The 13687-nt window shown below is 68.3% G+C and overlaps 1 protein-coding gene across 1 annotated transcript; it reads right to left on the reverse strand.

Moving 5' to 3' along the window:
* Positions 1-342: 342 nt before the first annotated feature.
* CHLRE_06g288252v5 (uncharacterized protein) lies at positions 343-13637 on the reverse strand. Its single transcript, XM_043063379.1, has 15 exons — positions 12274-13637; positions 11809-12049; positions 11475-11668; positions 11203-11237; positions 10919-11046; positions 10596-10715; positions 10320-10402; positions 9851-10111; positions 9469-9519; positions 9208-9227; positions 5307-6411; positions 5068-5163; positions 4633-4809; positions 4205-4420; positions 343-3930 (listed from the first exon to the last, which is right to left on the reverse strand). Exons 1-15 carry the CDS (start codon positions 13318-13320, stop codon positions 1198-1200), a joined length of 6507 nt encoding a protein of 2168 aa, XP_042924085.1. The 5' UTR covers positions 13321-13637; the 3' UTR covers positions 343-1197.
* Positions 13638-13687: the final 50 nt, after the last annotated feature.

Genomic DNA, 13687 nt, shown 5'->3' on the forward strand with positions numbered 1-13687 from the left:
GACCAGACCCGTCTGTGCTTCCCTTTCCCTTGCAACTGGTGTAAGATGTCGTGCGTGGCAGGCCTACCACGCACGGCATCAGTGCGCATCATCACACCAGGCAGGAAAGATTGAGCGCGGCAGCCGGCGCACGCACGCACGCGCGCAGGGTCTGACGACGCGATCAGCAGGCATGCATCCTGCGGGCTCATATATATGCAAACCCGGTGGGGCCTGCTGACCTTGTTCCTGTGCGTAGCGCTGCCTGGCGCGTCGGCAAGTGGTGGCTGGTGTGCCAGCCATCCTCAGGCCGTTGGTTCCCTTGTTGCCCGGGTTAGTTGGCCGGGTTGGATGCCACGCAGCCACGTGCCCACGTTACAGGCAATCAAGAAGCATGCGGGTGCGCTGTTACAGAGACATGTTGCGGCCCCTGAGTGTCCCCAAACATCAATGGCCGCCACATCCAGATCCATTTGGCATTTGGCATCGGCATCGCTGGGGCTTGTGCACCCCTCCCTACCTACCAATCTACCCAGCACTGGCGGCTATGCACCTGTTTCAGTGCACAAAGGAGTACCGTAGGTGCTGCAAGCCTCGCACCTGCTCAAACACCCGTTGCTCCCACACGGTACATAAACAGTGCCGGTAGCATTACGCCAAATCCTTTGGGCCCCGCGCGAGGGGCCTGAACTCCCATCCTGAGAGTAATGCAAATGCAGCATTACTACATGTGCGCACGACCGCCGCTCAGGTCCCATACATGGCATGGCTTGCCAATGGTCAAGGAGACGCGGTTGCATGCGAAGTAAACACATAAATCTTCCAATACACCACACAGGGTCACAGGCACAGCCCCTGATGCGGCCGGCACGCCAACAGCAGTTGGGCATCGTCACACACAACCCCACGCCAGGCATCCAGCCCACGCCGCCGGTGCATCCGTCAAGGTAAGCTTGTTCAAAAGCACAAACATACGCGCACACTCATGTCAAGACAGGCTTTCACGTCTTGCGAGTCGTCTTCATCAGGCTGAGCTTCTTTAAGTTCAAAATTTGCGCGACGCACTGTGTTCAGACACGTATGAGCCCGTTTCGGGATCCATTTGTATTATGGCATACATGTGGCTTTGAGGCTCACAACGCTCGCAAATAATACGTGCCGCCTCTCGCAATACGGCAGGATGTCATCAGCAAACAGCTAGCAAGGTTGCTTTGCCACCTAGCGCCCCAACGGACTCAGCACCTGCTGGCGGCGCGCCCCGCTGCTGCCAGGTGCGCCCTTCGCAGCCGCTGCCGCCGGCCCAGGGGACCCCGACCTGTCCACCCCTTGGCGCCCTCCACTTGCATTGGGCGACGCCCGCGACGCCACTGCTGCCGCACTTGTAGTCGCCATCGCTGAGGCCGCTGCTGAGCCCAAGGCGCCGCCTAGGCTGCCGCCGCCGCTGCCGCCAGCAGGGGACCGTGACCGCGACGCCGGCGCGGTGGAGATGGGGATGAGCCCGGAGCCGGAGTAGCCGCGTGTCGGCATCACCACAAGGCCACTGCGAGTGGCGCTGCCGGGGCTGACGACACCGCTCGGACTGCCGGACGCCAGCATGCGTCCAATCGCGCTTTTGCCTTCCAGCCCGCCGCCGCCGGTCCCGCCACCGCCGGTCCCGCCATCGCCAGCAGTGGGCGACGCGGACGGCAGCGCCGGCGGCGGCGGCTGCAGCGCCGCGGAGCGGGACGGCAGCAAGGGGTAGCCAGTTGAGGTGATGGCGGCGGCGGCACGAGGGGAGCCGGGGGCGCTGCCCGCGGCGCCACCGGTGCTGCCGCCGCCGGTTCTGCCCGCATGGAAGGTGGCGCGGCGCTGCGGCATCGACCGTGCCTGCTGACCCGCCGCCAGGGTGTTTGTACGCCCGCCGGCGACGTCACCCGCTCGGACCGCCAGCCACTTGGGCGCGCCTGCGATGGCGGCGGCGGCCGCGGCTGCTGCGCTACCATTGCCGCCGGAGGTGATCGAGCCGGCGGCGGCCACCATACCAGACGCCGGACCGTCGCTGGCGCCGATGTCCACATCCAGTTCCAGGTCTGTGTGGTCTGGTTCCAGACCCAGACCAAACGTGCGGGTCGCAGACGCAGTCCCGCGCAGTGAATGCGACCTGGGGACTGCCGTGCCGCTGCCGCCCTCCCGCCCGACTCCTGCTCCTGCCCCCGGGCCGTCGGCGCTACTTACAAAGGCGACGCGCATGCCCCTCACGGGCGTCATTTGCGGGCCCGCGGCCCCTGCCGCGGCCCCTGTCGCCATGGATGGTGACGACGGCGCCTGCTGCCAGGGGTAAGACGCCGAGCCAGACTTCGCCTCAGACGCCGCCGGCGGTGTCATGGCGCCGCGGCTACGGCCGAACACTTCCTTCATAGACACCGCACTGCGAGTCAGCGCCCCCCGCGTCCGTGACGGCGGCGACACCAGGCCCAGGCGCGCCGATGCCCCTGGCGACGCCGGTGCAAAGCCAGCACCCACGTCAGTCGGCGCTGACAGTGGCGGCGCCCTGGCGGCGGACTCGCTGGGGGCGCCGTTGCCACTCAGCCTGCCGCCGCCAAAGAATGCGGAAGCGAGGTTGCGGAGCGTCGTGCCGCGCTTGACGGGGGCGGCGGCTGCACCCGAGGGTGAGGCCGGCGCCGCCGGGCCGCCGGAGCCTGACAGCCGATGCAGCCCAGTTGGCGGCGTCGCTGGCGCCCCCACACGCAGCAGCGTCGACGCCGCGTTGCCCGACATGCGGCTCGTGCGCGCGCTGCTGCTGCCGCTGCCGCTGCGCCGCTCGGTGCCGTCTGTTGGGCCGTCCGGCGCAAAGGTCAAGTTGCTGTACACGCTCAGTGGGGCGGCGCCGGCGGGGGTGGTGACCAGCTGCAGGCGGGAGGGCATGTGGCCCAGGTCCGTGTGCGAGCGCTTCGCGCTGCGCTGGGAGGCAGGACTGGCGGGCGCACTGCCGGCACGGACACCCGCCAGCAGGGCCGTCGCGGTCGCCGCCGCGGCCGCCGCAGCCGGCGAGATGCGGTCGGCGCCGGCACCGGCGGCGGCGCCCTCGGGCTCGGGCCGCGCAAAGCCGGTGGCTGTGGACGAGGGAGAGCGGTCCGGCAGCACCGAGGTGCGGGAGACCGTGCGCGCGGTGAGGCGTGCAAGGAAGCCGCTGCGCTTCTCCGTGACGCTGGCGGCGCCGCCGCCAGCAGCAGCGGCGGCGGCGGCCGCTGCCGCCGTCTTCGTGTAGCCGCTGCTGGTCGTGGCGCCGAGGCAGCCGCCGGTTGCAAGGTTGGGCAACTCGCCAGACCCAACAATGACGTCACCTGCATCGCTGTCTGAGATCCGGCCCAACACGCGCGATGCAACGGGGCTGCTGGCGCTCGGGCCTGGCTGCCTACCCGTGACGGAGGTTTGCGGCGACACACCCGACGTGCTGATCATCATGCCGCTATTTACGGCGGGGCCGGGAGCGCCAGCACTGCCCAAGGCATCGGCGGCGGCGGCCACCCCGGTGGCGGCGGCGGCGCCGCCGCCACCGCCATTGCCCTGCTTGAGAACGTCCGCCAGGGCTTTGCGGATCGCGTCCGTGTGCTCCAGAGTAACGGAGGCTCGGCGCATGCGGCCCGATGCCGCCATGTTATCCGCCGGTGCTGCTGTGTGCCGCGATGCCGCCAAGATGCTCAGCATGCCGCCGACTGGCGTGGCGTTCATGGCCGCATCGTTGTTGGGAGCTGCCGCAGCCGCCGCAGCCGCACCTGTCATGAATGAGTCGCGCCGTGAGGCGCCCGCCGCAAAGGCCGAAGCCGCAGCTGCGGCGGCGACGTCGGCAGCAGCGAACGCGTTCCCGGGAGGTGCCGGCGGCGGCGCGGCGGCGGCGCCCCAGCCGCTGCCGTCGCCGCCGCTGTCCGGTGCCGTGTCCTCCGCATCCAGAGCCTGGCGCTTTGCGGCCTGCTGTGGTCGGACGTGGGTGGGTGGACAGGCAACGGCACCGCGGAGTAAGTTCAATCGTTACGGCGAGTGGCAGACACCGCTGCCTTGCCTGTGTGCCCAACAGAGCATCAAGCCGAACCGCCCGCGGGAAGCCCCAGACGGCGCTTAGTGGGGCAGGGCTACCGTACCAGATGGCCTCGGTGCAACACACATACACACACACACACACACACACACACACACACACACACACACACACACACACACACACACACACACACACACACACACACACCTGCTCCTCCTCCTCCGGCCGCTGCCGCCGCTCCTCCTCCTCCTCCCGTTTGCGCCGCCGCCGCCGCACCGCCACCACGCCAATGATGATGCAGCACAGGCCGCCGCCCACCACGCCCACCCCCGCCGCCGTGACGATGATGGGAAGCCAGCTGATAGACGAGCCGGCGGGGGCGGGGGCAGCCGCGCTGCGGTCGGTGTTGCTGGCAAAGGCGCCCTGTGTGAGCGCGAGCGCACGTCCTTCAACAAGCCGAGTCACACAGCAAGCCACACCGCAAGTCATACGGCACATAACCCAGCACGTAGCATAGCGCATTCACAGCACGTAGCATGGTCCGTAACAATGGTCTCTGGTACGGTAGCTGAGTGCGGTAGGCACACATGGGGAAGGCAGGGCGCCGCCGCGACGCGCACAGTGGACCCACTCACCGGCGGGCCGGTGTCTGAGGGCTGTCCAGCCGCGGGCACGTCCAGCTGGCAGGTGACAGAGGTGCTGCCGGCGCCGCCGAAAGCGGTGGTGGAGGTGGGGTTGCCGGCTCTGCCGCACACGGCGGACACGGCGGCGGTGCCGGCTGCGTTGAGGGGCACCTGCTGAACCACACGCACCTGCAGCCGCAGCCACAGTTGCGGTAAAAGGCAGCAAGCCAGCGGCGTGGGAGGCAGCGGGTCAGCCGGCTTCCGAGGGAAATGCGCAAGGCTGTGGCAGTCGTGTTGTGGGTTGCTCGGAAGCGGACAAACCCCACGTGCAGCCGCCCTCCGATGGAGACCGGAGCTGCAGAGGCGTCCAGGCCTCTACACACGCCCGCGTCAGAAGAGAGCACGAGGAAACACACGGAGTGCGTGTGTGTGTGTTTCCACACTCACCTCGGAGGAGGTCCGGATGCGCTCCGCTGTGGGCGCACACAGCCGCAGCCAGTTGGCAACGCCGTCCGCGGCGCCTGCGTCCGACTCGGCTTGCCACTGCACGTGCACAGGTCCGGGTTGGGGGCGGGGCACGACACAACCCGCATTTGATTCGCGCATGTTCAGATGGCTGTTGGCATACCAACACACACACAGCCACACACAGCCACAGACAAAGACACACACACACACACACACACCTGCTCCAGCGCGCTCTGCAGCCTCTGGCGGTACACGTCCGCGCCCAGGCTGTCGTCCGCTGGCACACGCAGCACCAGCACCAACGTCATGCTGCTGTTGCTGACGCAGCTGCTGACGCCGCCACCACTGCCGCTGTCGGGCGTCTGCATCAGCTGACGGTGCCGCTGCTGCAGCATCCGATGGTGGTGATGGTGGGCGGCCGCGGGAGCAGAGGTGCCGCCGCTCTTGCTGCTACTGCCGCCGTTGCCGCCGCCGCTGTTGCAGGTGATGTTGGCGAGTACGGATGCTGACACGTCGGAGCGGAAGACCAGCTCGGCTTTGAATGCGTTGAGGAAGGTGCTGCTGCAGTCTACAGTGACTTGTGTGCCGCCGCTACTGCCGCTTCCGCTACTGCCACTGCCGCCGCTGGCTGTGCTGATGGGCGCCGAAATGACGGCTACAGCCGACACGGCGGTTGTGATCTCAACCGGGATCTCCACTTTGCTGCCGCTGATCGAGATCTCGGTTGCGGTTGGAAACAACGCCGCCAGGGCCTCGGCACTCGAGGCCAATGCCTCCGGCACGTCCACTTGCTGAGTCACGGTCAGAAAGCTCTGCGCCGGCCCGCCGCCGGCGGCTGTAGCAGCGGCCGGCGGCGGGGCTGCAAGAGCGGCGGTGCCAGTGCTGCCGTCGGGGGCGCCGTTGGAGGTGGTGGGGCCGTTGGAGGTGGTGGGGCCGTTGGCACTTGGGCTGCCACTGCCACTGCCGCTGCCGCTCGTGCTGGTGGTGGAGTTAGAAGTCGTTGTGGTGGTGGTGGTGGTGCTGCTGCCCCCGCCAGTCGCAATGTACTCAGGTGGTACGCCAATGTTCGGAATAATGATGGGCGGGAAGGGCGGCGCGGGGGGCCGCGGCGGCCGCGGCGGGTTCGGAGGCGATCGCGCAGGGGGCGGCGGCGGCGAGGGCGGCGGCGGCAGCAACGGCGGGGATGGCATGGGCGGTGAAAGAGGAGGTGCGGGTGGAGGCGATGGCGGCAGAGGTGGTGGCGAGGAGGCGGATGGCGGCGACGGAGGAGGACTGGGCGGAGCAGGGGGCATCGGGCTGGGAGGCGGCGGCAGCGGCGGGGGGCTGGGTGGCAACGGAGACGGTGGAGAGGGTGGGACGGGAGGAGCGGGGCTAAGCGGCACCGGTGGCCGAGGGCTCGGCGGAATGGGAGGTGCTGGGCTGGGTTGAACCGGAGGCGCAGGGCTGGGCGGTGTTGGCGGCAGAGGGCTCGAAGGCAGCGGTGGCGGCGGGCTGGAAGGCACGGTCAGCGAGGGACTGGGAGGGACGGCGCTAGGTGGCGCAGGGGGCGGCGGTGGATGAGGAGGTGCGTGCGGAGGCGCTGGGCTAGGTGGTTTGGGAGGTGGGCTGGGAGGCACAGGTGGCGGTGGGCTATGCGAAATAGGGGGCGGTTGTGGGCTGGGTGGTGGAGAGGCAGGTACCGGACTGGGCGGTTGGGGAGGAAGCGGAGAAGGAGGAGGGCTGGAAGGGGGAGGGGGAGGGGGCAAAGGCGGTTCTGGGGAGGGTGGTGGTGATGGTGAAGGCGGCTCGAGGGGCCAGCTTGCGGGCCGTGGCGGAGGAGACGGTGGAGGTGGCGGCGGAGGGGGGCTCGGCGGCGCCGGGCTTGGCGGCTCGGGCGGAGGAGGAGAGGGAGGTGGGTTGGGAGGCGCCGGACTGGGCGGCTCGGGCGGAGGAGGAGGGGGAGGTGGGCTGGGCGGCGCCGGACTCGGCGGTTGGGGAGGAAGCGGAGAGGGAGGAGGGCTGGGAGGGGGAGGGGGAGGGGGCAGCGGCGGTTCTGGGGAGGGTGGTGGTGATGGTGAAGGCGGCTCGAGGGGCCAGCTTGCGGGCCGTGGCGGAGGAGACGGTGGAGGTGGCGGCGGAGGGGGGCTCGGCGGCGCCGGGCTTGGCGGCTCGGGCGGAGGAGGAGAGGAATGTGGGCTGGGAGGCGCCGGACTGGGCGGCTCGGGCGGAGGAGGAGAGGGAGGTGGGCTGGGCGGCGCCGGATTCGGCGGTTGCGGAGGAAGCGGAAAGGGAGGAGGGCTGGGAGGGGGAGGGGGAGGGGGCAGCGGCGGTTCTGGGGAGGGTGGTGGTGATGGTGAAGGCGGCTCGAGGGGCCAGCTTGCGGGCCGTGGCGGAGGAGACAGTGGAGGTGGCGGCGGAGGGGGGCTCGGCGGCGCCGGGCTTGGCGGCTCGGGCGGAGGAGGAGAGGGAGGTGGGCTGGGAGGCGCCGGACTGGGCGGCTCGGGCGGAGGAGGAGAGGGAGGTGGGCTGGGCGGCGCCGGACTCAGCAGTTGGGGAGGAAGCGGAGCGGGAGGAAGGCTGGGAGGGGTAGGGGAAGGGGGCAGCGGCGGTTCTGGGGAGGGTGGTGGTGATGGTGAAGGCGGCTCGAGGGGCCAGCTTGCGGGCCGTGGTGGAGGAGACGGTGGAGGTGGCGGCGGAGGGGGGCTCGGCGGCGCCGGGCTCGGCGGCTCGGGCGGAGGAGGAGAGGGAGGTGGGCTGGGAGGGTGAGGGCTGGGCGGTTGGGGAGGCGGAGGAGAGGGAGGTTGGCTGGGAGGGGGAGGGGGAGGGGGCACCGGCGGTTCTGGGGAGGGTGGTGGTGATGGTGAAGGCGGCTCGAGGGGCCAGCTTGCGGGCCGTGGCGGAGGAGACGGTGGAGGTGGCGGCGGAGGTGGGCTCGGCGGCGCCGGGCTTGGCGGCTCGGGCGGAGGAGGAGAGGGCGGTGGGTTGGGAGGCGCCGGACTGGGCGGCTCGGGCGGAGGAGGAGAGGGAGGTGGGCTGGGAGGGTGAGAGCTGGGCGCTTGGGGAGGCGGAGGAGAGGGAGGTGGGCTTGGAGGCGCTGGGCTGGGCGGTTGCGGTGGTTCCGGTGAAGGCGGAGGTGATGGATCAGGTGGCAGCAGGGGCCACGTGGTGGGCCGAGGTGGCGGGGAAGGTGGTGGTGGGTCAGGACTGGGAGGGTGGACAGGTGCTGGGCTGGGAGGGTCTGGGCTGGGGGGAGTTGGCGGCATAGGGCGGGAAGGGAGAGGAGGCGGCGGGCTCGGCGGGAGAGGAGGGGGCGGGCTGGGTGGGAGCGGCGGCGCGGGACTGGGCGGGACTGGGGGTGGAGGAAGTGGCGGGGGCGGGCTAGGAGGAAGAGGGGGAGGAGCTGGGCTTGGCGGGAGGGGGGGCGGAGCCGGGCTGGGCGGGAGAGGGGGCGGAGCTGGACTGGGCGGGAGGGGGGGCGGAGCTGGACTGGGCGGGAGAGGGGGCGGAGCTGGACTGGGCGGGAGAGGGGGCGGAGCTGGACTAGGCGGGAGAGGGGGCGTAGCTGGACTGGGCGGGAGAGGGGGCGGAGCCGGGCTGGGCGGGAGGGGGGGCGGAGCCGGGCTGGGCGGGAGGGGGGGCGGAGCCGGACTGGGCGGGAGAGGGGGCGGAGCCGGGCTGGGCGGGAGGGGGGGCGGAGCCGGGCTGGGCGGGAGGGGGGGCGGAGCTGGACTGGGCGGGAGAGGGGGCGGAGCCGGGCTGTGCGGGAGGGGGGGCGGAGCCGGGCTGGGCGGGAGAGGGGGCGGAGCTGGACTGGGCGGGAGAGGGGGCGGAGCCGGGCTGGGCGGGAGGGGGGGCGGAGCCGGGCTGGGCGGGAGAGGGGGCGGAGCTGGACTGGGCGGAACAGGTGGTGGTGGAGGCCTAGGAGGGAGAGGAGGAGGAGGGCTAGGCGGTATTGGGGGTGGAGGGCTCGGTGGAAGGGGAGGAGCAGGGCTAGGCGGGACGGGCGATGGCGGTGGCAGTGGCGGCATCGGGCTGGGGGGCAACGGTGGGCTGGGTGGTGTGGGAGGCAGCGGCGCCGGACTGGGCGGCGGCCCAGGGCTGGGGGGCGGTGGAGGTGGCGAGGGAGGCGGTGAGCACAACCAGCCTACGCCAATCGACACCTGCATTGCACGGCGCACGGAGCAGTGGCCAGCCTTAGTAATGCATGAGTCAACCTTCCAGCTCAACACCTCACAGCAGGCTAAGCAACATGAACGAACAAAGGCACGTCAGTCAGCGCTACAGCAAGTCCTGAGCGGGCACAGCGGGCGCGCGGGCCCCTGCCTCACGCAAACTTGGGTAGTTTGAGCGTTGAGACTGCAGCACTGTGTCATCACACGCAACTGTATTCCGCGCACCCACCGTGGTGTTAGGCCCCACCGCCGGGACAGCGTTCCCATCCTTCACCGCCACCTGCAGGCAGGGGGACGTGCACGGGTGTACGGTTCATGGCGCAGACCACCGACCGGAGCAGGCACGCGGTGGCACAGGCTGACCTGGCGCTGGGTACGGTATTGGGTGTGAGTGCTGGCCGCAGAACCGAGTCAGCACACCAGCACCACTGGTTAATAAGACGGGCCCACGCCTGCAGCCTCTGCAGTTACTCCTGGGCATCTCTGGGCTGCGGAATCAACCCAACCCCCCGGCAGGTCCAAAGAGCACCAGCACTCCCGATTGTGACCAGCTCACAGTCCCGACCACCCGACGATGCAGCCGCGTAACACCACGCGCGCATCCCACCCACCGTGAGAGAGTAAGTTCCGGGTGCCAGCGTGCCGCCCGCCGTGTTGGTTGATGTGTACGACACGGTTGTATTCGACGTGTAACCGCCACTTGACGCCATCACGACACCCAGACCGTTCCGGAGGGTAAAGGCAAAAGTCATGGGGTCCCAGTTCGCATCAGTGGAATTGGCAGTGACGGTGACCGGGTCGACGCCGCAGGTAGAACCGGTCAGTACGGGCGCAGTGGGCGGGTAATTGATTTTGCAGGCGTTGATTACGATCTGCGTAAGAGACCACAAGGGAATGCGGAACGTTACACTACCTTCAAGGAAGCGTGCGTGTGTGTATGCGGGCGCGCGTGAAGGCGCGGGGTGCTGAAACAACCCGTTTGTTGTGGGGTGCACGTGGCGCGCGTTATGGCCACAGGCCTGCATCGAATAAAAGCACTACACCGCCGTGCATGTTGCATCACAACCCGCAGGCTCTTACATTAGTGAACGAGATGGTTTTGTTGCGCGTGAGGCTCGTGTTAAGGGGCGTGTCCACCACGACCAGGTTTACGGTCCAGGTGCCTGCGCGGGTTCAGGGCAACGAAGCATGCGACATACCAACTTTTTGCCAATTACTGGGCCTTGATGACAATGATACACGCTTTTGCTTTGCAAGAAGGACTGGCAGCACAGCCCGCACGCGCGGCCCCGCCCCGCCTCCGCCACACTGCTGCTGCGCCGCCCACGCACGGCCCATCCCCGGTCCATCACTTGCCCGCCGGCAGCTCCAGTCCAGGCAGGCCCGTACTGAAGGTGATGTTCTGTCCGTACTTTATGATCCAGGGCGTTGTACTGCCGTTGCCGTACGCCTCCCACCGGTACGTCAACGCGGTGCCTGCAGCGGTTGCATGGGAGCCCAGGCAGGCGAGTGGCGGGTTCTTACATCTCAGGCAGTGGAGCTCGCGTGTCGGGTCCTCTCCACTGCTACCCACTCTGCTTTCCCGGCTGTGGTCCTTGGCGCTATGTAGCACAAAACCCAATGTGCGCCGGAGTGCGCTGCATGCCCTGCTGCAAACTGGGAGGGGGCGCGGCACCCACCCTCTGCGTCCGTACAGGCGCCGTTGGGGACATTGAACCCCAGGAAGGCGCAGGAGGGGCCTGTGGTGGGCTGCGTGATCACCGCGGTGCCGCCGGGTACGGACGTGCCACTGGGCGTGTAGGTGAATCTGCGTGTGCGTGTGTGTTTGGGGGCCGTGTGTGTGCGCAGTGAGTCGAGTAGGGTCGAGTGGGAGGTAGGGCAGGTTGCGGGTGGCGAGCCCAGGCACACGCACTGCAGGCACAACAGGGGCGGCTGTCCAGGAGTGTCTGGAGGCCTGACTCACAGAGCGGAGTTACAGTTGGGCGGGATGTTGACCACCTGTTGACGGCACCCGGGCGATGGCGAGGTTAGAGGTACCCGTAAAGCACCACACTGCTACCGCACGCAACAGATCTAGCTAGAGCCCGCATGTTTAGCATTCTGCGCATGCCGTGTGGCTGGCTCCTAGCTTCTCGTAACCTCCAGCACCCGCAGCTGCAACCCCATGCCCATGTCACCGCAGCCTCTGCCCAACGTGGCAAACCCCGTTCAGCCCGCTAAGCCGCCGCCACTCACGTCGCTGCACTTATTCCAGGGCGGGTTGCCGGCGCGGATGCCGGCGTACGCGGGGCTGCCCACATAGCTGATTGTGCCAGGCGGCACAAGCGAGATACGCACAACGTAGCAGCCAGCGAGCATGCCGTTTGTGACGGTGTCTAACACGTTTGTTTCGTTGGTGACGGTCAGCGGGACGGCTTGCTGGTTGCCGCCTGCAGGGGAGAGGGAATGGCGTATGTGCACGTGCGTGGTATGGATGTTGCGGTCCCTCAGGAAACGGTGGCGACATCAGTGGGTGGAATCCGCTGCACGACTGGTGTTCACGACGACTGGCCGTGTGCGTGTTCCTCACCGGTTACGATGGGCCCAGAGGTGTCCCCGGCAGCGGAGATGATGAGGTTGCCACCACTCTTTTTCAGGGGTCCGTTTCCGTCCGTGTCCGGGTAACGGTACCAGATGACCAGATTGAACTGACTTGAGGCTCCGCTGCTGGTGACACTGAACACGGCCTGCGGCGCCGCACCCGCCGCCACGACATAATAACCATCCGTGGTGAGGCCTGCCGCGGTGGTGCTCTTTGAATCCGGCGACATCTGTGACAAGAGAAGGAATGACCATGGGAAAGGCTGGGGTCAGGATCGATACCGTACTGTAGAATATTACCGTACATGCCGCTTGTGATGTGTGGCGCAACACAAACGGGACCATGACCGCGCATGTGGGCATATGAGCGCAGGCGTGGGCTTGCGTGGGCGTGGCGTTGGCAGTATGCGCAGCAGGCAAGCGGGTAGTGGCGTTGTCCGTCATGCCAACGCACCACGAGGGAGGGGATGTTGACGACCTGCGCTTCAGAGGCGCGTGGCCAAGTCCCCAGCAACAGCACCAGCACCACCAGCGCTGCCGGGAGCAGCCCCCGCAATGGCGGCGCCCCAGACAACAGCTGTGCTCGATACCGCCGCCGCTGCCGCTGGGGCGCCCTAGCCCCGACAGCCTCTGCTACCGCAGCTGCAGCTGTTGCCGCTGCTGCCCCGTCTTGCTGGGTGACGCTGGCTGCAGCCAGCCAGCTACTGCGCCGAGGTATGGACTGGCACCCACCGTCACTGTGCCTGTAGGTACCCTGGAAGACACGGGCGCCGGCGCTGGCGCCGCCAGCAGCCTCGGTACAACGGGCCCTCGACATGCCGGACCTCCTCCCTGTCTCATCCGCAGCATCCGCACTGCCACTGCAAGTCCTCAGGCCAAGCTGCAGCACCCCGTGAGCCGCTGAGCCGAGCTCCGCGGCTTGCGCAGCTGTCAGCGCCAGAGCCGCCCACACCGCCTCGCTCACGGCCCCCAACAGGAGCTGCAGCGCCGCGAGGAGCAGCAGCGCCGGCCCCGAGTACTGCACTCTCCCCCCACATCTACTCCTCCGGTAAAGCTCGACTTGGCCTGGGCACAGGGCCGGCCCGGCCGCGGCTGTTGGGCTGCTGTCGCAGGGGCCGGGGCAGAGGTGTGCGCGGCTCCCTTCCCCATTGCGGCCTCCCGTCTTACCGCAAGCAGGGCTGCTGCGACACCGAGTACTGCTACTGCTGCTACTGCTGCTGCTGCTGCTGCTGCTGCAACTGCTACCAGCACCGCCGAAATCGGAGCAGCTGTAACTACCAGATGTACTTGTCACAAGGTCGGCGGCAGCCTCCGTACTGCTGCTGTGGCCGCTAGCTGGCGTGTGTGCCTGCCCCCGTGACCGCCCCAGCGGGCTGCTGTCCTGCACGGGCCCGTGGCCGCTGTTCCCGTCCCCGTGTCGCGTCCGGATGTAGCGCTCAGCCGGGCAGCGGGTGACGCAGCCCTGATGTGGGCCGGCGCTTGGGGTGCTGCCGGCCCCCATGGCCCTCACGCGCCGGCGGGGGCAGGCTCACACGCGAGGAAACGAGGGCTCCGCCCCGCCCACCCGCTCGCGTCGTCCGACCTCCAAGCCTGGCGCGCGAGCCACTTGTACTGACTGTACGTGATCCAAGGAAGGTTCGTATATAGAGTATCCTTTCCGGCAGCTCCTAGAAGTGCGTGCGTTAACAGCTGACCGTCACAACGCGGCCGTTTTCCCTAGACAGCCCTCTCAATGAGCCAAAAGGATGCAGGCAGAAGAAGTGCTGCCAGGAGGATGGACAACTCCTGCGGAGCTTCTCAGGCTCAAAACAGAGAAAGTATCGTTTTGTGTACTGAGCGGCTTACGCGCACACCAAGTAAGTGACGCA

The sequence above is a fragment of the Chlamydomonas reinhardtii genome, chromosome 6 (genome assembly GCF_000002595.2).
Source record: "Chlamydomonas reinhardtii strain CC-503 cw92 mt+ chromosome 6, whole genome shotgun sequence".
NCBI lineage: Eukaryota > Viridiplantae > Chlorophyta > Chlorophyceae > Chlamydomonadales > Chlamydomonadaceae > Chlamydomonas > Chlamydomonas reinhardtii.